This window comes from Siphateles boraxobius, unplaced genomic scaffold (genome assembly GCF_051911475.1).
Source record: "Siphateles boraxobius isolate OS27281-9 unplaced genomic scaffold, OSU_SipBor_1 66, whole genome shotgun sequence".
Classification (NCBI taxonomy): domain Eukaryota; kingdom Metazoa; phylum Chordata; class Actinopteri; order Cypriniformes; family Leuciscidae; genus Siphateles; species Siphateles boraxobius.
In genome coordinates this window covers 16,237,099-16,264,652 of record NW_027509193.1, presented here as the reverse complement: position 1 = coordinate 16,264,652, position 27,554 = coordinate 16,237,099, and the positions used below count along the sequence as shown (strand labels likewise).

At 40.7% G+C, this 27,554-nt stretch overlaps 1 protein-coding gene across 2 annotated transcripts; it reads right to left on the bottom strand.

Annotated features, from left to right (window-relative positions):
• Nucleotides 1-357: 357 nt before the first annotated feature.
• tmem114 (transmembrane protein 114) lies at nucleotides 358-26,837 on the bottom strand. 2 transcript variants are annotated; one of them, XM_077213851.1, is made up of 5 exons: nucleotides 26,699-26,837; nucleotides 26,461-26,582; nucleotides 26,294-26,371; nucleotides 21,983-22,120; nucleotides 358-2,371 (listed from the first exon to the last, which is right to left on the bottom strand). In XM_077213851.1, the coding sequence occupies exons 3-5, from the start codon at nucleotides 26,346-26,348 to the stop codon at nucleotides 2,142-2,144; spliced, it is 423 nt and encodes a 140-aa protein (XP_077069966.1). In that variant the 5' UTR covers nucleotides 26,349-26,371; nucleotides 26,461-26,582; nucleotides 26,699-26,837; the 3' UTR covers nucleotides 358-2,141. The 2 variants fall into 2 exon arrangements, with proteins under 2 accessions (XP_077069966.1, XP_077069965.1); XM_077213850.1 differs by lacking the exon at nucleotides 26,699-26,837 and having other exon boundaries at nucleotides 26,461-26,638.
• Nucleotides 26,838-27,554: the final 717 nt, after the last annotated feature.

The following is a 27,554-nucleotide window of genomic DNA, read 5'->3' as shown; positions in this document are numbered from 1 at the left end:
ATAATTTTTGTTGTTGTTTTTTCAATGATTTCAGGGCATTTATTGAATCTCACTAAAGATACACTTCTAGGCAAAAGGATGTTTTATACACATATTATATTAGTCATCATAATATAAAAATAATATAATCAATTTCTGATTTTGTATTTATAGCAGGGTCACTGTTTCATTCTGTTAACAAATGATTATAGATCCTTTTGGTCATTTTCCAGCCTGTTAAATCATCAGTTTATATTTTCAATTCCTCACTGTCTTACAATACGCTAAACTAAATAGAAGTAAACATGTACTTTAAGTACATTAACAGCAATATGCATTTAAATATTTACATGTGAGATTTAAGCTCAAGACATCATCTTTTTGTTTGCATTCATTGGGATTGTTTATTTTTGTATTATTTCAAATCCATCTCAAACAAGCTCAAAATCAATACTTCTCACCTCTCAGATCACTGAGATCAAAATATATGATGAAACCGCTGAAGCAAGAAACCTACAGCCTGACAGTCAGCATTAAATATCATAGGCTTGGTTTCACAGACAGGGCTTAGATTAAGCCAGGATTAGGTCTTAGTTTAGTTAGGACATGTACAGTAAGTAACTTTAATTTATAAATGTGCCTTAGAAGCATTACTGGTGTGCACCTTAAGACAAAACAATGACTGAATATATTAAGATATCCCACTGCAAGTTACTTTCAGTTAAAACAGCTCAAACATGCATTTTAGTTTGGGTCTTTAAGCCTTGTCTGTGAAACCATGGAATAGGGTCTTTTCTACAAGTCTCCTAAATCAGTAATTGTGGAAATTAGTCAGACAGATGCAGCAAGGCTGTTGTATTTTGCAAAATTGCAGTGTAATTTTCCAAATAATGCCATGCTATCAGAAACCTTTGTGTCTGTCGTCCATTTACATAATGATTTTATAACAAGCTTATCTGTGAGGGACAGATCCAGCCATCTGGAGAGGGTGAAGCATCTGCTTTCACTTCCTGATCTGAAGAGATTCAAGATTTTAGTCTTGTATGAACATAATAAAATTATAACTGTGAATATTTATTCAGCTAGATCTAGATTCAAGTAACAAGGTCTGATTGTCATGTAGGCAAATTGATAGCAATTAACGAGGAATGTATTTGCAATTACTGGCTGCTTTTTATTTGCTTTTTAAATAAGCACTCCACATGAAAATGCGTGTTGCTATAAATTAGCATAAATTAAATCAGAGGGTACCACCTCTCTTGAAAAATAAAACAAATATTAATATAAAATATTAATGGTTCATGTTGACTATGCTGCACTTTTATCCTCAAATAGAATTATTCAACATACACAAATCCCTTTAAAATGACAAAGAGGCTAAACTGATCTTTTATTGTGATTTGAAAAAAAATTGCAGAGACCTCTCGAGGAGTATTAAATAAACAAAATAACATTAATAACTTACTTAAAAACAATAAGCAAATGCAAGTTTTAAAAATTCAGTTGCAATGGTCGAAAAATGTGTTTCTAAAACATCAAGGATTCCCTTTATTTTTTCGTCTGCTCAACCCCCTTAATTATTTACTTGAGGATATTTTTTGTGTTAATACATTCTTCAACATGTTTACTTGTATATTTAGCATTTCGACATGTTTTTTATTGTTATTGTTGTGTTAAATATTATTATGTTTTAATTTTATTAATTTAGTATTGGCATTTGTCACAAACATCAAAAAAAACTCCCAGAGGAACCCCTACTGTATAAAAAAAGTTGCTGCCTTACATTAAGGACAATCAACTTGGAAGTTTAAGTAATTTCAAATTAAATTACATTAAACTGACTAAAAAATTTGTTGAATCTTGTATAACTTTTATAACTTGTATAAATTGTTTAACTTATTTTGATGAGTTAAAGCGATGTAAAAACATATGTTGTCACAAATCATTGATCTTTTTTTTTCTAGGGGTTCACAGACCTCAAAGATTGACCCTGTATTATGAGATAGAACTGCACTGAAATTTTCATTTTCCCTTTAAAAAATATGAAAATGTAAACATCAATTTAATTTTCAGTGTTTATATGTCATTTTCGATGCCTTCATGTGGTGCAGTTCTCACCTGTCCTTATACAACCCTAATTCAGATCATGTTGCATCATATAATTATTCATCTTCATCCTGATTGGTCAGCTGGCTCACTCTGGCTGAGGCCAGTAAGAATGCCATGGCAGTACAGAGTTCTCCAACAAAAGAAACAGAGGCCAGAATCAGAGACCAGCCAAAGTAAATCTCTATGTCCTCCAGGGTTTTGTGGCCAGAGATACTCACAGCCTCTTTGAAGGCGGCCGCAGAGTACGCCATGTAGACGCAGATTCCAGCTAATGAGAGCACAGCTGTAAGGAACAGAGCAGGAAGAAAGTCACTTGTAAGACATTCTTAAGTGCTAGTAAACCGTAATCACTAAATGAATACATTGTACTGATAATAGACAGAATTCACATCCCATTAAGGATGTGGTGCTTATTATTATTGTTATTTTCACAACCAGTCAAAAGTTATCTATGCTAAAATAAGATATTTTTTATACAAAACCTTTTGTAGATAGTCAAAAGTTTCCGATGGTTTAAAAAGCATTGCAAGTTTAGCATTTATTTTACTTTAATATTACTCTACAATGTGTAAAATGGTATAAAAAAATAATAATAAAAAGTTAAAGTAGAAGGTATTTCTATTGACAGGCAGTGGAATTTACTTCTCATTGGAAACACATATTTTGTAAATGAACCACCACACCTTCTGTTCCACAGTCTATGGAGCACAACTCTGCACAATAGGGGGCATTGTAGATGAAAGCAAGTCATTGATGCTGGTACTCTTTTTACTTTAAAAAGCCCATGACTTTTGAGAACCTATACAATCAGAGCCTATCAGTTCCTTCAGGTCATTTAAAGAAGAGGCTCCAAGGAATTGAGTCATTTAATGGCTGTGATCGGTAATCTGATGACATTTAGGGGCATATACTTTACAATGATTCAATCTTTTGATGTCAGTCTCATTAAGGACAGAGTCCATGTTGGGTTAAGTTGTTGCCATGGCATCCACAATGCAACACGATTCCTTTTTACTGTCAATTCCTTTTCCTTTTTACCGAGCAAGTCTTGAACGAGAAAGGCTTTTATCCCGAGAGGGCTTTCAAATGAACCTGTATTTTCTCACAAATTATGTGGGTAGGTATTTCATTAAGTAAAATGGGCCCATAAAGAAATGTATTCCATTGTCAGTGCTCAAAGTTATATCATAAAAAGGACCGTGAAAAACACAATGACCTGAACAAATAACTCAGAAAAAACTGGACTAACAAACACCAGCATTTTAAACTTTACATTGAGTAAAATCAGGTATGTTGTGAGCATTAGAAGAGACTTCTTAAAAAAAGGACATAAAAATCAAATATCAAAATCATTCAATGTATATGTCAGGTGCGGGGGTGGTGAAAGGAGCGAGGACTCAGGTGCAGAGTTGATGGCCTTTTAATGATAATAAAATAAAACAAAACAGACAACAAAAACTACCGAGGGGGAAAACAAGACAGGATTGAACGACTCGACAGAAGCACACAGCAGGGAAACACACAGTGTATACATACAACAAATACAGGGCTGAAAACACAAGGAGAATAGAGAAGCAAACAAAAGTGGGTAATGAGGGAGGATAGGTGGGGCAAATGAATCAATAAACAAGTAACAAGATGGGCGGGGTTAGACAATGACAGGAGAGCACATGGCACAAGGAAACATACATGACAAGCCATGTGCTCACACCAAACATGACTTGAACACAAGCACATGGCCAGTAAAACAAATCACAAGCCATGTGCTAACACAAAATGAGACATGAACACGCAGCCAATGAGAACACTCATAAGCCACGTGTTAACACAAAACATGACATGAATGCACGTGAAACAAGGCACACAGACAAAACAGGAGTGTCAGGGCTCTGTCACAAAACCAAGAAATAGACTAGACCAGGGGTGCCCAACCCTGCCGATAGGCTCCAAACCTAATTAAACACACCTGCCATTAATTTTCAAGTGATCCTGAAGACCTTAATTGGTTGCTTCAGGTGTGTTTGATTGGGGTTGGAGATGAACTGTGCAGGACAGTCGATCGGCAGGAGCAGGGTTGGGCACACCTGGACTAGACAGAAGTGATAGAACCCTGACAGTATATACATGCATAACGTAGAACAGCAACTAATTTAAAATGCACACAACATCACTCAAACGCAAGAGAGTAAACAATTTCTTTATTTAAAAGTAACCAGTGATGGAGAGGCCCTGATGTTTAAAGGTAAACTGTTCCAGAGCTTTGGGGTGACTACAGAGAAAGCTCGATCACCTTTTCTTTTACAACGAGAACAAGGGACAGATAAAAGTAACTGATCACAAGATCTTAGTGACCTAGAGGCTGTGTATGGCATAATAAGATCACAAATATAATCTGGGGCCGAACTGTGTAGTGCCTTGCATGCAAAAAGAAGGATCTTAAAGTCGACTCTAATTGGTAGCCAATGCAATGAGGCAAGAACAGGGGAGATATGATCCCTTTTCTTAGTTCCTGTTAACAATCTGGCTGCTGAATTTTGAACCATCTGTAACCGAGACACTGTAGTTTGAGGTAGGCCAACATACAGAGTTTCAGTAGACCAATCGAGAGGAAATTAGTGCATGAATCACAATTTCAAGGTCTTTAGAAAGAACATTTTTCACTTTTGCTGTAGATTGGAGTTGAAAAACTACTCTTTACAACTGCATTTACATGCTTATCAAATTGGAAAAGAGATTTTAAAAATAGACTCCAAGATTTTTTCCCTGATTGTGAAGGTTGTTACTTAAGGAACCTAGTTGTGGTTTAATGGAGTTGTTGGTAGCAGCAGGACCCACTAGAAGCACATCGGTTTAATTTTCATTCAGTTGCAGTGAGTTATTTATCATCCAGGTCTTGACTTCATCGAGGCATGTGAAGAGATTATCTAATGAAAAGTAATTTCCTGGTTTGATTGAAATATATAGTTGGAGGTCGTAGGGCTGGACAATAATTCAATATCAATATATATCGCGATATTTTTTTTTCCGATAACGGTGATATGATTTTTAAACACATTTTCGATATTTCAATATACATAGCAGCATTTGTCACTGACTGACGTTAGGCGCGCAGCCGTCAGAAAGAGCAGAACACAATTGGCTACTTTCCTGATGACGTAAACCAGAGACACGCAGCCACTGCTCAGAGCAGCGGATCTCCAACGCGGCAAGTTTCAGCCACAGAATGAGCGCCCCTGACAGCAATGCAAATGTGACTGAACGAGCTTCCACAAGTGAGGAGAAAGCATACGAAATAGTTGATAAGAGAGGAAAGACTAATCTAATTCAGTGGTATAAATTCAGTGGTGTCTCGGTGTTTCAGCGTGCTGCAAAATGTGCCGGAGTGTGAATGCCGAGTCCGACTAGCAGCTGGAACACATCAAACGAGGATCAGGAGATAGACTGTGCCGATGCGCGCGTCCGCGGCCAGGAACGTCGCGTCCACACTCTAAAAACAGCTCACCGAAAGTTCTAATGAGCAGGTATCGCTCCCTGTGAATGTCCTGACGCGCGCACACACACGCACACGACGCGCAGAATCCAGTTCTCTTTCTTTAGCGCTTGAATAATAACACACACATTTATGCCAAAATGTCCGTTTTGTCAATTGTATCCTCACAAGAACAGTCTAAATGAGTTAAATAAAATCTTGTAAAAATGAGAAAATTAAATGCGTAAGATCCTCTCATCAGCGACAGATCTTAAAGGGACAGCAGCCAATTCTGTCTGTCAGTTAAGTTAACCAAAGAAGAAAGGGGAACAGAGCAAATTACTCACTGTTCTTGTCTAAAGAACGTGTGTAGCTTTAATAAGCATTAATCTATATTTAATTTATAATTTATGCAGTTCAGACTATTTGATAACCTTATTCAATTTCTGTATATTTCAGTTTTATTTACACACAAAACATTAATGGTGAACATTTTTGACTTTATAAAATGATTATCTCAAGTCTTGAAAAAAGTAAGACATATTTGTTATACATAGTTTAGTAGCCTACTTTTATTTTTGGCAGAATTTATCATTATAATCAACTTAATTATTTCCTGGATTTTGTAACACCATGGTCCCTAAATTTGTGTAAATGCAGGAACTGGGATTTAAATCGGAAAAAAATTCCCCCATTTTGTGTACCAAATGTTGCACAAATGTTATGGCAAATGTAAATTTAAAAACAGAAATGCATTGCCATTTTACATATTACATTGTCATTTTGCATATTACATTTCAAACTGAATATTGCAACCCATATGCTTTCATAGTCTTGTAGCAGGTATTGAGAAGAGAGTATTATTGTTATGATGTGTTATTTCATTGCTTCATGTAGTTTGTTATGGTGCAGTAGCGAAAGACTCCAGCAGATTTCTTAGACTTGGCAAATTCATTTTTCAGAAGATTGTAGGAACAGACATCTGTTATGGGCGTTCTTGGCAGTTTTTCTGAGGCTTTTATATTGTTCATATCGATATCGGAATTATATCGTATCGACCGAAATTAAGAAATATATCGTGATATAAAATTTGGCCATATCGTCCAGCCCTAGGAGGTCGTCAGCGTAACAGTGATAATTTATGTTATATTTCTTGAATATTGAGCCTAAAGGTAACATGTAGAGGGAAAACAGAAGAGGGCCAAGAATGGATCCCTGTGGAACACCACAATGGATCGACACAGAGGGTGAAGTGAATGACCCGATATTTATAGAGAAGTTCCTTCCCTTTAAAAATTAGGCGAACCACTGTAAACCAAGACCCTCGAATTCAACAACACACTCAAGTTGATTTAGAAGAATATTATGATCAATAGTGTCAAATGCGACACTCAAATCTAAAAGTATCAGGATAACAGAAGACCCAGAATCAATGGACAAAAGAATGGCAAAAGAATGTTGCAACCTTCAACTGTGTTGACTCAGTCTTATGCAGCGCTCTTAAACCAGATTGAAATGGGTCTAGAATATTAAAAGTATTGAGGTATGAGGTAAACTGTAAGAGTGCAGCTTTTTCCAAAATCTTTGAAATGAATGGGAGTTTAGAGATAGGCCGGTAGTTGTTATGTACGGTGTGGTCAAGGTGAGGTCCTTTCAATAGGGGCTGTACAATAGCATGTTTCTGGAACTTTCTGGAAAACCCTAACCCTAACCCCATTTATTAAAGAGCTATTTATTATAGCTAAGAGGATGGGGCAGACTGTCTCTAAAACCTCTCTAAACAGATGACCAGGCAATACATCTGATTGACAGAATGTGAATTTTATTTTTAAGTAATTGAGATGAAGACACTGGTTAAAAATACTGGATGTAAGGACCAATTTAGAGTGATGTATGTAAAGAGGAGAGAGGTGTGATCTAATATCCTGTATTTTCTAAACAAAAACTTCAGAAAATTGTGTGCATGTCTCAAGATTCACATCAGGAACTGAACAAACCACAGGATTAAAGGGTTAGTTCGCCCATTTAAGACATGAAGTTGTATGCAATCCTTACCAGCACTATAGTGTATACACACTGACCCACTCTGTTGTCACCCCCCTGGTCCGAGTTCTGACCGCTGGAAGTTTTTGAATGAAGTAATCCCGGCTACTTTCCGGGGCCACAAAACTGTGCGTTTTTACGTGAAAAAAAGATTTGCGTTTCAAAGCTTGATTAATTTAACACAAAAAAAACACGCCGGGCAAAATTCATACCTCAGTTTTAATGCGGCACTATTTTCCTTCCGTTTCTATCAATCCGCGCTGCTGTCAATGTCAACAGTGCGCACGTGACGATTAGCTGTTGATAGCGCGACTCGCCGACAACATGTCCGACTACGAAACTTCAGATGATGAAACTAATTTTAGCACAGTGTCAGACGGATCAGATGAAGACAGTAATTTTAACTCAACAACAAAGGGATATCTTTATGAACCGGAGTATACCGATGCCGAACTTGAGCAGATGGACAAAGAACGGGAAGAGAGAGAGCGAGAGGACAGAGAAGTTGTCCAATCTGATGCTGGGCCCACCACAGCTGTAGCAAGAGGCAGGATGAATGACAAATGGTGGTGCACTTGTTCCAATTGTGAAGTTATGCCAACAGAGCTTGAAAGCTATTGCTGCCACGAATGGGAACTCATCATGCCACAGATGCAAAACCTTTCAATTGACGAGGACGCCAACGCACCGTCTGTCTACATTACATCCAATGACGTGTTCCCTGCGATGCTAAATGCAGGTGTCCTGGAGACGTTCTTCTACATCCCTAAAATAAATTGGAAAAAGCGACCCAAACCAGCTGGACTTGACGGTCAGATGTCGGCAGAGTAAGTGTGATCGCTCATCTTGCTTTGTAGTTTTTTATTTATTAATTTAACGTTGTCTTGACTAGTGTTGGCTATATAATAGTCTATCTGACTGCATTATTATTATACTGAGTGGACAATAATACAATCATTAATAAATTAATAATTATATGGAGTTGACACCACGAAAATCCTTTATTCGAGATAATTTAGCTCCCGCTGAGTAGCCGATGGCAACCAGCCAAAGCTGTCTCATATTCATATTTGATACAGGAAAACGATGAAATTTGAACTTTGATCCCGGCACATCCTTGTTGTCACAGCCTGGGAATTTACAAGTTCGCACCATTGTTAATTTAATATTTTTTACCTTGTTGTCGATCGATTGTGTAAACACTATGGAAGAGCTGATCGTCACGTGCGCACTGTTGACATTGACAGCAGCGCGGATTGATAGAAACGGAAGGAAAATAGTGCCGCATTAAAACTGAGGTATGAATTTTGCCCGGCGTGTTTTTTTTTTGTGTTAAATTAATCAAGCTTTGAAACGCAAATCTTTTTTTCACGTAAAAACGCACAGTTTTGTGGCCCCGGAAAGTAGCCGGGATTACTTCATTCAAAAACTTCCAGCGGTCAGAACTCGGACCAGGGGGGTGACAACAGAGTGGGTCAGTGTGTATACACTATAGTGCTGGTAAGGATTGCATACAACTTCATGTCTTAAATGGGCGAACTAACCCTTTAAGAACCGAATTCATGGTTTTGTAGAGAACTTTGGGCCTATTGGCATTTTTTGCAATCAAGTTGGATTTTGCCTCACTAACAGAGTGCTGATAGACTGTTAAGTAGTCTTTCAAAATTTGGTAGGAGACTTGGAGCCCATCCTTTTACCACCTGCATTCAGCCCTCCTGCACTCTTGTCTGAGAGTACGGATAGATCCATTTAACCAGGGCTGAGGACTAGATCTGACCTTACACTTATTACGCTTAAAGGAGCTGTATGTAAGAAATTTATTTCAATTAATCATAAAATGGCCCTGATATGTCACTAGACATTAAGAAATCATGTTCATTTCAAATACTTATATCACTGACAACAGTAGTCCGGCCAGGATATTGTAATTTAAAAAGTGAAGTTGCAGCCCTCAACTGATGTTGATGTTGTCATGTTGTGTTTTGGTCTGATGCGCCACCCTCCACCTATCTACCAATCACAAAGTCAGTAGTGTTGGGGCATCCGGGTTGCCAGCTCTGCTCTAGTTACCACAGCTGCAGCTACAAACGTGTCGGAATCGGATAAAAAAAAAGTCTAACGTTGCGAAACCAAAAAAAACTTGCTATGAATCCGAAATACTTCGTGACAAAGTCCGAAATAGAACCAGGATCTGTATAGATGCCTTTGAAAGATGGAGATGGCAGAAAACGGAGAAGAATTTCTGGACAGGTAACTAAGATTCATCTATGTTTGGCTAACTTGTACTTGATGTAAATAGACATTTCAAATATTCATGACAGTCGAACAAAGTTATGCATGTTCGTGCAAAGTAACGTTACGTTAGCTCATATGGAGGAGGTGGGTCATCGACTTGAAAAGGTAAGGAATTGTTTGGGTAATAAAAACGCTGAATCGTCATTGCTAAAATTAACAATGAATGCATTATCAGAGCCCGTTTCTCTGTTATTATGCTGAGACCCTGAGGAAAACAACATTAGCACGCCCATTATTGTTTATCATGCAAGTTCTACAGCCAAAAATAATAGAATGACATGTAATCTTTCACATCACATATTTTAGCGTTATGGACGTGTACTGCAGGGTAAGTTAAAAAATACAGCTGGTCGTTTTCACTTATAGCGTCAGCTAAATGAATAGGTGTATCTTTGATATCGGTTACACACAGTGACAGAGGCTTGTGCTTGTGCTTGTACTTACGTTAATGAAAGACACCTACCATTACAAGTTAGACTAACAGTTACTGTTCTAATGCACTGTCACATACGAGCGTACATCTTTACAATTATATTTGGCTGATCGCCATTAGTACATTTTTGCGATATATAATTACTTTGCAAAACATCTCTCATTTGAAGCATAAACATAATTAACAGAAAAAGCTTCTTGTAGCAGCCTACGTTCCTGCTGGATCCTGCAGCCTATCTGGCAACTTCGAGTCAGGAAGGAGGGGAAGGGGATACACTGCTCTACAGTAATTTGAAAGTGATTGCAGTACCAATTTTGGCCACAATCTTACATACTGCTCCTTTAAATGGAGAAACTACTCGGTTACTCACATAACCTCAGTTCCCTGAGTTAGTGAACGAGTATTGCGTAGCTATACGCAGTGGGGGAAACTCCTTTTCCTCGATTTACTGAAGCCTTTATGTAAAGCGCATTTGCAGCTGCACAGCTAGAACATAAGCGTCTGGCTCGCTCATAGGCTGCGCTGCGGCAACTGCACATCCGATGGCGCGGGCGCCTCTGACGTGCGACCAATGAGATCACCCTGCGTCATCCACGTCAGAGCCCGCCAAGGGGGCGTGACCTCAGTCTATAATAGTCCCCAAATTCGCCATTATAGCAGGTTTAACGACTGAAGCGACAACTTGCCATGTTACTATAGTGCGGCTGGCTACGCAATACTCGTTCCCTAACTCAGGGAACTGAGGTTACAGTACGTGAGTAACCGAGTAGTTCCCTTTCGAACGGTCACTTTGTATTGCGTAGCTATACGCAGTGGGGACGCCATGCAAAACGCCGCACTGAGTAACTGGCTGCCACTGCAACTCAGGCCCCTGAGCATACAGAACAAGCAATAACCGCATAATTATGTATAAATAGACCAGACACCGTCAGGTCTAATATAGTACACATCAGTTAGAAATAACCCAACATACTACACCAATGAACCCAGGCACTGTCGGGGTTATTAGTATATGAACATATAACCAGTCAAGTGGGTTTATATATGAAATTATAACCGGCCAAAGCGGGTTTTATATATGTCATATAACCGGCCAAAAGCAGGTTTTATATATATGTAAATATAACCGGCAACAGCGGGTTTATGCATGAAGTACAACAGGCCAGCAGTGGGTTTTATATATATATATGTGAACGTGACAGTGCACAGTAAGATATGACAAGACCGGCCACCGACGGGTCTTAATCATACCGAAAGCACCTTCGCCTGCGGGAAGGCACTTCCCTATTATAGAAACTCATAAATGTGGAAGGCGAGGACCAGCCGGTCGCATCACAAATATCACTAATGGGAATGCCAGATGACCAAGCCCATGACCAGGCCATACCTCTGGTCGGATGGGCCTTGATACCTATAGGGCAAACTTGACCCGCTGAGGTATAAGCCATAGAAATAGCATCCACTATCCATCTAGACAGTCTTTGCTTAGTGACTGGATCCCCCTTGGATCTACCACCAAAGCAGACAAAAAGCTGTTCTGATTGTCTAAAAGACGCAGAATGCTCCCGATAGATTCTCAGCGCTCCGACAGGGCAGAGAAGATTAACCTCTCCACCCTCTGCAGAAGGAGGGAGGGCTGATAATGTCACCACCTGGGCTCTGAACAGTGTTGAGAGCACTTTAGGAACGTAACCATGTCTGGGCTTGAGGATGACTCTGGAGTCATCTGGACCCCACTCCAAACATGCAGGGCTCACAGAGAGCGCCTGCAGATCTCCCACTCGCTTGATAGATGCCAACGCCATAAGGTGAGCAGGTCTTCAGCCTTGCGGTTTTTACATCAACCGATTGGAGTTCGAAAGGTGGACCTTTCAGAGCCCCCAAGACCGTGGAGAGTTCCCAAGGCGACACAGACGGAGGTCTGGAGGGGTTCATTCTCCCTCATCTCACGACCAGGTCGTTTCTTCCCAGTGACTGGCCAGCCGTCAGAACATGATGTGCTGCTATGGCTGCCACATACACTTTGAACGTGGACGGGGAGCAACCCGCGTCCAGCAGCTCCTGTATGAATGAGAGAACCACAGATATCTCGAATTACTCTGGGTCAGCCTGATTTTTCGAGCACCAGCTGGAAAAACCTTACCATTTTGAAGCATACAGGCGCAGAGTCGACAGGGCCCTGGCTTCAGATACAGTGCTTAAAACCTTCTCAGGAAGGTCCTTGGGTACCCGTTGAGGGGCCAAACATGGAGGGCCCATAAATCGGGTCTCGGATGCCACAATGTCCCATTCGCCTGTGTGAGGTGGTCTTTCCTCAGTGGGACAGGCCATGGGATTGTGTCCAATAACTTAACCAGTTCCGGGAACCACGGTCTGGTTTTCCAGAGAGGGGCCACCAGAAGGACTGGGCACCCGCTCTCTCTGACCCTTTTGATGACTTGTGGAATCATCGAGACGGGGGGGAAATGCATAAAGGGGACGGTTGGGCCAGACATGGGCCAGCGCGTCCCTGTTCTTCGAGAAGAACAATTTGCAGTGGCTGTTGATTCTCGAGGCGAAAAGGTTGATTTCGGCCTCGCCAAACACCTTCCATATCAGACTGACCGTCTGTGGGTTCAGGGACCACTCGCCTAGGGTAATGTTGCCCCGTGAATGCATATCCGCGCCCACATTCTGGACGCCCGGGATATGCGCTGCTCTCAGAGAGCTCAGGTTGGTTTGTGCCCATATAGAGGAGGTCTCTCGCCATCGCATGCAGGTTCCCTGACCTGATGCACCCCTGGCTATTCATGTAGGCCACCACTGACATATTGTCTGTGCGGACTAAGACGTGGTGACCTCTGAGGTTCGACAGAAATGCCTTCAGGGCCAACCCAACTGCTTTCATCTCCAGACAGTTGATATGTAAGCTCTGCTCCGTGCTCGACCAGAGGCCGGATGCCGGGCATGCCCTCGTGCAGCGCTCCCCAACCCAGATTGGACGCATCTGTTAGAACTACTATCCTCCTGGAAATTGTTCTCATTGTCACCCCCTCGTGGTGCAAGTTCTGAGCCCGCCAGGGAATCAGGGTTCTTAAACAACCGTGATTCACCATAACGCGCTAACTGCCTGACTGCCATGCATGAGTTGGCACACGGTGTTTCAGCCAATGCTGTATCGGGCGGATGCGCAGTAATCCCATGCGGAGTACTGGCAATGCTGCTGCCATGAGACCAAGCAGTTTCTGAAATCTCTTCAGTGGCGCGTGCTCGCGCAATCTGAAAGTGCCTGCAAGCGCTCGCATCGAGAGTCGCGCTGTCATAGCTCTCGAGTCTAAAACTGTGCCCTGAAAGATCACGCTCTGCCTGGGGGTTATTTGTTTTTTGAAACATTGATTGTGAAACCCAGGCATTTTAGATGGCCGAGAGTCAAATCCCTGTGAGCTAACAGCTCGATTCTCGACTGTGCCAGCACCAGCCAGTCGTCGAGATAATTTAACACACGCACTCCCTGATGTCTCTGAGGAGAAAGCGCTGCATCCACACACTTCGTGAATGTACGGGGTGCCAACGATAGACCGAACGGCAGAACGGTGTATTGATAAGCCCGGCCCTCGAAGGCGAATCTCAAGAATGGCCTGTGACGAGGATTTATTTGAATGTGAAAGTAAGCAAATTTCAGATCCATTGTGACAAACCAATCCCCCGGGCACACTTGCGCGAGGATATGTTTGATAGTTAACATTTTGAACGGCCGTCTCATGAGAGCTTTGTTCAAATGTCTCAAATCAAGAATGGGTCTAAGACCGCCGTCTTTTTCCGGAATCAGAAAATAGCGGCTGTAAAAACATATTTTTTAGCGTGGGGGGGACTAATTCTATCGCCCATTTTGCTAATAGATTTTGTACTTCGGTGCGAAACACGTGACCCACGTTGCTTCTCACCGAAGTCTCGAGAACCGCCTGAAATTTCGGGGGTCTGCGAGCGAATTGGAGCGAGTAACCTCGCTTTATAGTGTTTATGGCCCAACTCGACACATCGGGAATAGCTTGCCAGGCTAGAACCCATCTGGCTGGGGCTTGACACACTGATTGGGGCTGGTCGCCTAACGTAGGGGGACCTGATACCCTTATATTGTGATTTGTGCACACATTGAGTATTGGACTGACTGTACAAGCATTTGCGTGTGGGGAAGTCAGTGTTACAACGGGGGAGGGGCCGCCTAGTGTAGGAGGACCGTGAACCCATATATTGTGATTTGTGCACACATTGAGTATTGGACTGACTGTACAAGCATTTGCGTGTGGGGAAGTCAGTGTTACAACGGGGGAGGGGCCGCCTGATGAAGGGGGACCGTGAACCCATGTGTTGTGCTTGTGAAACTGATAGCTAACATTTTGAACGGCCGTCTCATGAGAGCTTTGTTCAAATGTCTCAGATCTAGAGTGGGTCTGAGGCCGCCGTCGTTTTTCAGAATTAGTAAATAGCGGCTGTAAAAACCCGTATGTTTAGCACAGGGGGGACTAATTCTATCGCCCCTTTTGCTAATGAATTCTGTACATCGGTCCGAAGCATGTGACCCATGTTGCTTCTCACCGAAGTCTCGAGAACCGCCTGAAACTTTGGGGGTCTGCGAGCGAATTGGAGCGACTAGCCTCGCTTTACAGTGTTTATAACCCAACTCGACACATCGGGGATAGCTTGCCAGGCTGTAACCCGTGTGGCTAGGGCTTGAAACGCTGATCTCCCTCGAAAAGGACCGGAGATGACTGAGCTGGAGAGAGTGAAGCACGCAGGGACGTGGCCGGCGTGCGTTCACAAACGTCTGTGCTCTCTGGATGCCGTTGGCTGCGGCGCTTCTTCTTCCTCGGCTGTAAGTAGGGCCGGAGAAGGAAGCGCGGGTGACGCGGCGCCGCCGTCTTGAGAGAGAGAGCTAGCCGAGTTCGTAGCACGGAGATAGGCATGCACTCGCAGGCTTCACATCCGCTGACAGAGAGTGCATTCTCTGCGTGGTAGAGTCCCAGGCATGAAATGCAGCTAGCGTGTTCGTAGGCCTCGCTTAACACGAGGCATATGGAACAACGCTCGTACAGATATAAACACATAATAAACAGATATTGAAAAGGATATCGCCAGATAGCCACAGTAGAGACGGCGTCAGGAGAAACACGGTTGAGATGTGTAGTCTGCTGAACTGTAGCTCGCTCAGGCTCAAGGCTTGTTCGACGGCGAAGGCTCAATAAATGGTCAGAGACGTGAAGTTTGTCGCTGAAGGAGTAAAATCTGCTATAATGGCGAATTCTGGGAGTTCCCTTGGCGGGCTCTGACATCCGACCAATGAGATCACTTTGCGTGATTGGATCACGCCCGCGCCATTGGATGTGCAGTTGCCGCAGCGCAGCCTATGAGCGAGCCAGAAGCACATGTTCTAGCTGTGCAGCTGCAAATACGCTTTACATAAAGGCTTCAGTAAATCGAGGAAAAGAAGTTTCCCCCACTGCGTATAGCTACGCAATACGAAGTGACCGTTCGAAAGGGAACTGTGTTTAGAGCAGTACAACAGGTGGAGTTGAAAGTTTCAACCAGGTTATTATTAGGCCTATTTGTTTGATTCACTTGCATTGATAGTCAGATATCTTCTTTCAGCTGCCTTCTCAAATGTTCACTGCAGCAGCAGTGTTTATCCCTGGCATGTAAATGCATTTAATTTCATGATATTTTTTTCAAAATTATCTCTTAATCTTCAGCAGAGAAGTGAATTGAGCCGGCTCTCTTGTGTCACACTTTCTGGTGCATGCGCTTTAGAGCTAATCGAAAACTCCCTCTATTCCCCGCTTCCAGGTTTTTGCCTGCACCACTCTATTCTGTTTCAAAAACAGCGCAACCCCTTTGCAATGGTTTCGAGAGCCCTTCGCTTCTTTAATAAGAATAAATCATAATACAAGTAAATATATAAATGTGTAGTTTTGTGCCTGCTCAATTTGTATTAATCCCTAGTTCAAAAGCACTTCAATTGACCCTTCGCAAAGACCCGCCCCCCTTAGTTACTGTCGCTATGTCCGACAAGCTACGCCGCTCTCACGCACATACCATATTCTAATACAGTGAAAAATACATCACGGACCAGAGAGGAGACCGACAATACGCTGACAGACAGGACAGACCAGGTTACTTTTGATATTAAACAAAGTCTCATCTTTCAAATTTGGTCATTTTTAAAAAGAAATTTAAACGATAAATACAGTTTTGTGGCTCTTTAATGTGTCGTGACAGATCGCTGTAGAGCCTCAGTTAAAACTGCTCGTGAACCGATCATCTCTTCCTTCTAGTTCATTTATAGCATCAAATAAACATGAAAGAACATATGAAGGAATGTTGTTTTAACCGCGGAAAGGCGTCAGTATATTCAGTTTTTCAAGTTCAAATCCTCCCATGTTAATCTACTAACTCTCCTGACTGCTTTGTCGGACAAAATGGCGGATGGCGAAGTATGATTGGTCAGATCACCTGTCAATCAAGCTCCCTGCGAAGGGTCAATTGACCATTCCACAATAATCTTCATTTATTTTGATTATATGTGTCACGGTGAGATGTGGAGATAAACCCAAACGCAGACAGTATAAAATAAGACACGGTTTAATGACAAAAAACAGGAAAACAAAACCCACGAGGGGGCAAAACAGAGGGAACACAGAATACCAGACTGACTAGACTAAACTGGGAAACAAATGAACAAGAAAACAAACAAGACTTCAAGAGATTCTAACAATGACTAGATGTACACAGGGTACTCACGATCAACGTATAACAATGAACCGACACAAGACAGCAAACACAAGGGGATTAAATAGGAAGACTAATCAAACATAACAGGTGACACGGGTGAAACACTAATGACAGAATCAGGATAACAAGGGGGCGGGGTAACGAGACGAGACAACACAAGCACATGACCAAAACACAAGGCCATGTGCTTGCACACAGAACATGGGTCTGTCATGATCCTGCCAAAATACTAGAACTCACAGACCTGATGGCAGAATCATGACAATATGCCAACACGAGCCTTGCCTATAAACTCATAGCTTTAGGACAAAGGCAAAAGTTTACATGAATAAGACTACCTGTGTTGATTGAAGCAGATTCATTAAAACTGCTACGGTACAACACTACTGTACATCACTACAGTACACAAGTAAATTTGTCCCATTCTTTTTTTCATACATTTTATTCTTATACTCATTTATTCATACATTTGAGGGTTGACCATCATTTGGCAGAATGCCACAATTAGAGAGAAAGGCAAAAGATGTAGAACTTAAGGGTAGGAAAACAGCAGGGGTGAATCAGACTTATGTCACTTGGTTATTGCAAAATAACAGGTAAGAAAAGGTATAATAATTGTGTCTTGGCCAAAGGAATATTCAGATGTTCTGCAGGCATCTCTGCTTTGTTAAGGACAAAAGCTTAGGCCGCGCCACAGGGGCCTATAGTGCACTGCCTCACCTCCTCAAAACAATTTTTTCTAAAGGACGACTATAATGTTGTATTAAAATGTAAATGTTGAAAAATTTGGGATGCACTAGGCTACCTGTTTCAGCCGCATATATGCCCATAGAAAATGAATTTCTGTTTTATTTCAATTTCAATTTTAGTACAATGCAAATACATTAAAGAACCATATATGTGTACTACTGAGCATTAACTTGTTTCATGAAGCGGAAGATAGAATCACCTATCACAGAAAACTTTCTGCATTTTTACATTTTCACTAAGTCTGTTTATAAGTGCCCCCCCCCCACCCCACCCCCCAAAAAAAATCCCGACAAGGATTTCGGAGATTGCCATCTTTGTGGGGATATTTTGACCCTATAATGTAGGGTTGCACACACACACACACACACTCTCTCTCTCTCTCTCTCTGTTCTCTTCTCTTCTCTTGTCTTCTCTTCTCTCTCTCACACACACACACTATCTCTCTTCCCTTCTCGCTCTCTCTCTCTCTCTCTCTCTCTCTCTAACACACACACACACACTCTCTCTCTCTCTCTCTCTCTCTCTCACACACATGGGCATGAATAGCCTCCGGGTTCTGATCGCGCGCCCTTGGTGCTTGAATACAGCGGCTCGCTGACAGCGAAGGCTGGCTGTTTCACATGTGACATCCCGGTTGCTTTGAACGGGGAACGTTTTGAGATAACTTTGTGATGCGCGAGCAGCGCCAGGTGTTTACTAGTAAGTGTGAGCGCTCGTAAGCGGGCACGTAACTTACATTCGTAACTTGACCGATATGAGGCTGTTTTGGCCGTGTGACAGAGCGGGCAGAGAGTAGGGTGTGAGCACAGAGTTGTGGGCACATTTCCTACATCTAGCACTCGAGTGGCATTTGCCAGCTTTATGAAAGTGGGCTCTGTGAGTGTGAGAGACACAGGGGTATCGTGCTTGCGTGTAGGGGTGAACACTGAGATTTGGGCACATTTTCTACACTTAGAGCACCACGGCGCGAGCCGGATAACCAGATGTTATACTCTTGAGATTTTGCAGGCGAGCGGGTTGCATTACCGGGTCGTTGGCTTCCGAATACATCGCTGCAGTAGCCTTTTCTAAGGGGACTAACAGGGCGAGATGTTTCAATGGTGGTCCGGCCGCGGCGGGCCTCAACCATCTTTTGAGAGATTTGTCTGGGTCGCCGTAGCAACGGCGGTGGTGTGCAGGCGAGCGGTTGCGTGCAGGCGAGCGGTTGCATTACCAGCTTGTTGGCTGCCGAATACCCCGCTGCAGTAGTCTTTGTAGCCTTCCTGGATTGAGGAAGAGGCGGAGTGATGAGAACTCGACCACTCTTCGCTGTCCGATGCCAGGATGGAACAGCTGTCACCTGGGTCTATTCCTTCAGCATCGTCCCCTGAGGCGGTGGCAGTGAGTGCCGAAGCTGGCAGAGGCGCGTCTGGGAGGGGCGGAGAAGGAGAGAGAGAAGCTTGCGGGATGTAACGTAATCCGGCGAGCTTTTCAGTGTAACCTCAGGCTCCGGTGGTCTCTGTGAACGGCGCTTCTTATTGCGCAGTCCAGAGGGCGGAGTGACAGCTTCCACGTTGAAGGTCTCGAGTCGAGCCCGCAGGGTCGACAGCGGAAGCACTTCACAGTGCACACAGCCTCCGAATCAAGGGCTGCGTGGTCTGGGCCCAGGCAGAGAGCGCAGATCACATGGCGGTCTCTCGCGCTGAGCGGGGCTCTGCACGAGCCACAGGAAATGCGAGGCGTTTTTAGAAAAACGCCTCGCGCTCTTTTAGAAAGTGAGTGTCGCAACGGCGAACACTCACAGAAAGCAATAGCACTAAAAGGATACTCGTCGACGGATGGCGTGGCAGGCACGGAAGGCTGAAGGCGGCAAAAACGACCAGCTTCCTCAGGCGCTTTCCTCTGCGTGCTGGTCGCTGGTTTCGACGGCGGCGGCTTCTCTCAGAGTCCAGCAATGCGGAGAGCTTCGCTGAAGAGATGAAAATCAGTGATGCATACTCTAAGCATGACTTATATACGCTAAGCCACCCCCATTCTGGCGGGCTGTGGGGCGCGACGTCACGCGCAATATCTATTAACCGTGTGTGTTATTGGTTATTTTTTTGAACGATGACAAGTCGGAATGACAACAAGCCGAAATGAAATAGGAGTAACGAGGCTATTTTTAAAATGTAAGGAGTAAAGTACAGATAATTGCGTGAAAATGTAAGGAGTAGAAGTAAAACGTCAGCTGAAAAATAATTACTCCAGTAAAGTATAGATACCCAAAATTTCTACTTAAGTAATGCCTGGCTCACACTACAGGAGTTTTAGGCCGATTTATGCCCGATTTCCCCCTCCCGAGAATCTGAGAAAATATCTTGTCGAGGACCTCGATCCGTTCCGATGTTCGGCGCAGATTATCTGGTAATGTGAGGCGTTCACAGATCGAAATCTTGCACCTCCAGATCTGCTCGCATACACATCGGGCCACCCCGATCATAACAAACATGATTGATATAATTAAGATTTTAAATCGGGATGAGCAAGATTGTGGTTACGTCTGTACTGTCACAATAGCCAATAAGAAACAAGTAGGGCTGTCGGGGTGAAAGCATTTCCATTGAGGTAATGTTGAGTGAATCAACAGCGTAAATGCAGTAGAATCTTTATTTATTTATTTGCTAAATAAATAAGCATTACGCTGTTTTCAGCAGGCACAAAGACTAGCACATGTTCAGTAATGAAACCGAAACTAAAAAGCGCATTGAAACGAAGTGGAGTAAACAGAAGATACAATGTAGAAAATAAGGGTCCACATAATATAATAACAGAACATAAACCTGAAAATAAGATTGTTAGACCATTGTTATATAACAGTTAAGGTAGTTCCGATCCCCGAATCTCACTCTACGAGAGGCTTTCTTCTGATATTTCACCAGTATTGGCATTGCTCGTATCTGCGCAAGACAGGTTGTCACTCGGTCCAGTTAGACTGATACGCCACTATAGGTGGCGGCAAGGGAATGTCTTTGAGTGAGTCATTAAACTGTTCATTCAACGGAAATGTAAAAAAAATTGGATTCACTCTAAGATATATGTAATGAAACAAGCTGTTAATTATTTTAATATTTAATTCCACTTTACAAGGCCCAGGTGAGCAGCAACGCTGAAGCTGATGCTTTACTTCATAGAGATCAATGGCATTGATTCATTGTATTGACCAGAGGTGACACCATTCATTAGAAATATCCTTAAAAGGATGGGTTTTTAAAAAAAAAGATTTTACTTTCCTTGGTCACAGCAACCTTTTCACGAATATGACTTGATATGAAGGACAGATATTTTGTTTACATCAACTTTTCTGCTTCCGATCTGTTGCGTGAGATCACGTGATCATGGTGGAATCATACCAAGGCGCTTCCTCTGGCACGATAATCTTAATAACATTGTATAGTGTGTGATGTGCCGCGATTTTCAAATCTTGTAGTGTGAGCATGTTTAAGATTTGAGGGAAGAAAATCTGCAAAGATTCTCCTTAATGCATGAAAGAGATGACTTTTCTCAACAACATCTCATGAAGCAATTTTGAAAGTTGTTTTTAAAATTACATGTGATCTAGGACCTTTACATGCCAAATCTATACCTCACAGTCGTTTTCATCAGTAATGAAAATGCAATATGGTGTTGGTGTATGCTATATCCTGACAATGATTTATATAAGTGCCATTTTATCAACGTTTTTATTTTCACCATAGAAACAAGTATGACTTTTTAATTTACACCAACCATTGATTAGGTGTAATATTTAGCCTCAAGATTTATACTACGTCTAGGGCAAAAGGTGTTATATTATACGCACTGAATGATGCATTTCTTAGCTTAGTGTATTTTTAAGCTACAAGATTTTGTGTGTGTGTGCATGCGTGCGTGCGTGTGTGTGTTTGTGTGTGTGTGCGCGTTTGTGTGTTTTGAGCTTATCTCTCAAATTCAAAAGATAATTCCAGTCCACCAAGTCAACTGTTCATAGTATTTTTTTCCATCAGTTTTTACCACATTGTGTATTCATTACTATCAAAAGTGTCTGAAGCTCCAGATGTTCTGTCAAGTGTGACTTGGGTAGAATTAATATTCATGCTGCAAGTGGCTCAGTCAGAGGTGAAAGCGAAGGTGGTACTCACCGCCGAACAGAAGCAGGACTCCGGTCAGGAGCAGCAGCAGGTAGGCTCTTGCCAACATACTGATGAAGCCCAGCATTCCTCCAACAAATAATACAATCACGCTGAGAGGCAGCAGGACGATGAACGTTCCTTGCATGTCTGGAGAGAGAAGAGGTCTGGATGTGTCAGTGGGGATGCTCGCAATTTCAGCCAATTCTTGCAGATTCTTTTGTGGCTTGTGGCTCCGATCTTTGTCATGCTAATTGTACTAATTTGGAAAAGGTTATTTCCATGGTTGGCATAGCAATAAAATGGTGTTTCTGTCCGTTAAGTTGGAATTGTTCCAATTATGTCTTTTTAATTCATCTATCTACTTTTGCGAAAACACATGTGCTCTTGAAAATGTTTTATTTATTCATTCTAAATGGAAATCAATAAGGCTATTCAGGATCATTTCGAAGAGCTTATGTAATGATGTTTTTTCCACATTGTGTTGATCATGATGAGAGACATTGTATGAAGTTGCAGTTTGTGCTACAGTTTCCAGATGCATTTAGCATCTGCCACATTTTATAACATTTTGCAGTTTTGATAGCAGACTATTAAAAATACGATGTTGCATATCAATGTTTACATGTAGAATAAGAGCGACCCAGCCCTGGTAATAAGAATTAGTTATTAAAGGAAACTGATGGAGTCAGCCTAGGAGATGCAGGTGAGTTAATGTGAAAAGCTATTTGGCTTTCTTTGTGTAGGCTAGGGGGGTCAAAGCTCAGCTCTTGCGACTTTGAAAGTACTGTATCCTACGTCTAGCCTAGAAATCTAGACGCACCCTAGCGGCAGCAAAAATTATTTTGCAGAAAGGGTGGTCTAGCAACTCTCCATAGACTTTTGAGCTGGAAAAACCAAACTCTGGTCAGGCCAATCACACCGAGTTGGTGGGCGGGCTTAACATAATGACGGCAGAGTTGTGACGGTTCCGTGCATAGTTCCGCGTGATTTCCCTGCTACTTGAAAACAAAGAAGATGCTGCTGGCGAACAGCGGTCTTTCGAATTGGCTTTGGCCGCGACTCTGGATGACTTGGAGTTAAGAGAACGTCACTTAAGTCATTCTTTAAAAAGGAAGATGTGTTCGGAGTTTTGACGACCGGATACGGCAAAAGATTAATATATCAACTAGATCCGCTGGTGCAAAAACGCATGGACTCACTCAGCCACAGCCGTCCGTTGCTCTGGTTGGTTGTAGCGCTGTCCTATTGCGTGCAGAGGGAGTTTGAAAGACAACCGTTTATCCCGCCCCTCGGATTGAGGTATGCCAATTGTGAGTTCCCAGACATCTTGATAGGTCTGGCTTGCCAGGCTATCCTACGTCTTTATGCTAGGCACAACTGAGTAGCTGACATTCCACACCTTCCACTTGGGATTTCATCTAAACGTACTACTTTTTACATTTAAATGATGTAAATGAAGACATTTACAATGTCACAAAACATTATAATTTACTAAATATTTATATTTCACATATATAGTTCTTTTGAGCTTTCTATATATATTCAAAGAATCCTAAAAAAAAAATTAAGCAGCACAACTTTTTTCAACATTGATAATAATAAATGTTCCTTCAGCAGAAAATCATCATATTAGAAGGATCATGTGACACTGAAGACTGGAGTAATGATGCTGAAAATTCAGCTTTGCATCACAAGAAATAAATTACTTTTAATTCAACTAGAATTTTTTTTTAATTGAAGTAATATTTTACAACATTACTGTTTTTACTGTATTTGTGTGTATATATATATATATATATATATATATATATATATATATATATAGTACAATTTAAATGTAACATTTCATTATATTTTTTTATTTGCTATAAAAATTCCCAATATTCAGTAAATAAAAATCATTGTATATTTATGTGTATTCATATAATTTATGTAGATGCACACACTGTATTTTTTATACTGTCAGTTATGCTTGCCAGCAGAATTAGAGACCTAAGAGTTTGTATTGATTCCAGAGTTTTTTATTGAGCATTAAGATTAAAGATGATTAAAGATTCAGCATGTTCAAGGACATGGATTTTCTTTAATGGCTTCACTATGAACTGCAAAATGAGATTAGTAATGATGGGAGGTGAAGGAGACAAGAAAGACTGAAATTTGTGTTTGCTGAAATAAGATATATGAATTTTAATGCCCTAATACCAAAAGGACCCAGACATGTAATCTTTTCATTTTAGTGAAAATAGTCAAAGGATATCTACTTCTAATGTTAATGCAAAGCCCAATTTACCAGTCATTTTAAGTTGTTGGGTCCATCTTGATATGTTTGGACATTTGCTACAAATAAACACAACAGGCAGTACAGACAGTGACAAGCTCTCCTTTACAGTCAAGTCAAAAATCACACTGTCAATTTACAATTTAAATCAAGTCAGCTATTATTTTCTTTCTGCAGCAGCCACAATATTGTCAATCCGTAGGAAGATTGAATTGGACGGATGCTTTTCATTCTCGCTTCACTTGTATTGCCGACATTAATCTGCACTATTTTTGCCTCATTATTTCAAGCCTCAGGGTGTCCATGATGATGTTCAACACAGAAATCAGGTATTTCTTTTACTGTTTATCCAAAGATTATCTTTTAGGCAAACAATTCAGCGCAAATGGAGAGGAAAGATATATTGATATATGGGGTAAATGATAAATGCAAAGCATAAATGCTTTGTGCAGCAATGCTTTGTGTAGCAGAGGCTACTATCTAATCAAAGCAACACCCTGAAATTATTGAGTCTATTGTTCAAAGCAGAACAGAAACTAAATCCAATTTGAGCCAGTTTAGGGGTCTTGAATCTGAGATAATCTTGCTTTTACAACCTCATTACAGTCTCTTGAGGCAGGTACAGATAATGTTTCAGGTGTAGACAGAGCATGTGAATTTAAAATCTCATTCAGTCCTACACAAGTGCCTCGAATGACTCAGACAAGAATATTGCTTTTTTCATAGTGTCTGATGTATGGGATGGATAAGAAGACTTTTTTTGGTTAGATACATTTTGCCAATTTCCTTTATCTTTCGCTATTCTCAAGGGCGTTTGTACAGTTATCAAATATTAAGACACTTTGAAAGCAGCAATAATTTCAATTCTACATTATTTGGCTCAATTAAAACAAAAATAATTATAACTGGTGATTGTTTGGTTCTGAAAAGATGAATAATTTGGAGTGAATTGCACATTAATTATAGGTTATGGCCAATATTGAGACTATGAAAAAAAGAAAGGAAAATAATGTTGCAGGGTCTGTTGGCAGGTGGTCTCGCAATATTAGCAGTGTAACACATGTCATGATTCACACTGGTGCACTTGTTACAGCTGTGTTTCTACCACAGCTCCCCTCTAATTGAAGAGTGTTTCCATGACAATCAAAGATAATAGGACAATTAAAAGAATTTGTATGATGGGATTCAGGTTAAAATGCCCTTAAAACACCTTTTCTGTTCTGAAGCATGCAGCCCATGTCCAACAATCATAGATGTGTTCAAAATTACTTACATTTTAATTCTGATTTTAATTAAAAAACTTTAAATCAAGGGAGGAAAAAACAAAATAAAAAGAATATGAAAATATTATAAAATGTTGTCATTGTTATCTTGAGATTCAATTATTAGGCTTTATACTGTGAAACAGTGATTTTACTGTAGTTCTAACAGATTAGTGCTATCCAGCTCTAAATGAAAGTGTTTTTTGGTTTGTTCTACTGAGATACATCAAATTATACAATCTTTCTTGAATCACAATAGTTATACAAAAACTGAGAGCAATTAGGAACAAGAACCTAAAAATGTGTTAAATGGCATTTTATATATAATATATATATATATATATATATATATATATATATATATATATATATATATATATATATATATATATGTATTTTCAGTTTTTATTATAGGCTTTCTGCTAAATATATAGGGTAAGATGTGTTTTATTATTATAGACAACAGTATGGCTAATGGAATCTATATTTTTATTTGATGTCAGGTTTGATGTTAGGTAATTGATCAAATCCTTGTAAGTGAATACGTAAATACAGCAAACATAAATAACATACAGTCTCAGTAGCCTATAAAGCTAAACCAAGGAGTTTTCAACTAAATAGACCACATACTTCCACAACAAGTTTTTTTTATCCCTTAGATAGCATACCTGAAACGTTAAAGATAATGATTTTAAGAATTCGTTTTTTTCTGCTGAGTGAAACGTATCAGTAACACACATACAAGATCATGAGGAGGATATGATGACACACAGATCTTACTTAGTATCTGCCTTTGTGAATCTGATAAGTTTCTTCCTGCTCCAAAAGGATTCATGAATGGCCAGCACTGGTTATGAACTGTAAGAGAGAACGATTTCATCTATCCACATAAAAACCTAAAAATCACACAAACAGAACGTCAAACACAAACATGTAATGTGACTTACAGTTACAAGTCCGCCACAGTCCAGAATGTGAGCTCAGGGACACAGATGAGCTGTTTTCTCTCTTAGAAGTGTCAATGATGTACCAAAAATCGGTTCCAACTGCCAGAACGAGACCTACAAAACTGAGGACACAAAAGGTGGCCACAAAACTGGCTAAACCTGTGAAAGTGACTTTCATTTTGTCTGAATGCAGCTTTCTTATCTATCTTATGAAGAGAAACTCCTCCTTTCTCGCTACCTTGAGTGAGTTCCTTTCCCTCAGCGGCGCTGGGCATCTGGAAGCCCCTCGTTGGATGCTGTGATGTTTATCCATTTCTGTACAGTAGTGCGATTTGACCGAAAGACGGCAGTAGCCTACGCCACTTTCAGATGCGCGCGAGTGCGCTCGTTCTCTCGTCTTTGATTGGCCATGACATGTGGCACAGATGAATAGCTACCGCTGGTGTATATTAAAAAAACATAAACATGATTAGATATAGACGTAATTGCAACATATAATTCCCCCTCTAGTATGCAAACCTTTGTTTGTTTGTATTAGATAGGGATCTCTGAATTCATTGATTGTACTCATTTTAGTTCAAACAAAACAAATGGTGTTGTTTTCAAATGTGCCAAATAATAAAATAATATGGTAACACCTTATTTCAATGTGTCCTTGTTACACGTATTTACTAATAATGACAAAGATTTAGGCATAATTACATAACCCTAAACCAAACTCTAATCCTACCCTAACTCTATCGTAAGTACATGCATTGATTTAATATTGCTCAGCACTGAAATGTAGTCTATAATTAGGCTACACTGCAATAGGGACTAAAATAAAGTTTAATAGCCTACTAATAAAAAACTAAATTGAATTATGGGGTCATAATTGTATTTATACATAAATATCTTATCATTAATTTATTATAATATGAAAAATAAATGTTTTATTAATAACAAGTAATATTGCATCAATATAATCAACAATAATACATTAGTATAGCCTAATAACTAACAAACATTGTAAAAAAAATTGTTGATATTAATATAAATATTTCAGGTTATAGATGTGCCAAACAATAAAATAATATTAATAAAAATTAAATTGA

Excerpts from the sequence above, each read along its gene's own strand:
- tmem114 (XM_077213850.1), bottom strand. The coding sequence starts at position 26,638 with ATGAAAGTCACTTTCACAGGTTTAGCCAGTTTTGTGGCCACCTTTTGT. Across the intron at positions 22,121-26,293 it reads TTCACAAAGGCAGATACTAA|ACATGCAAGGAACGTTCATC; the intron begins GTAAGATCTGTG and ends TTCTCTCTCCAG. Across the intron at positions 2,372-21,982 it reads AGTCCTGCTTCTGTTCGGCG|CTGTGCTCTCATTAGCTGGA; the intron begins GTGAGTACCACC and ends TGTTCCTTACAG.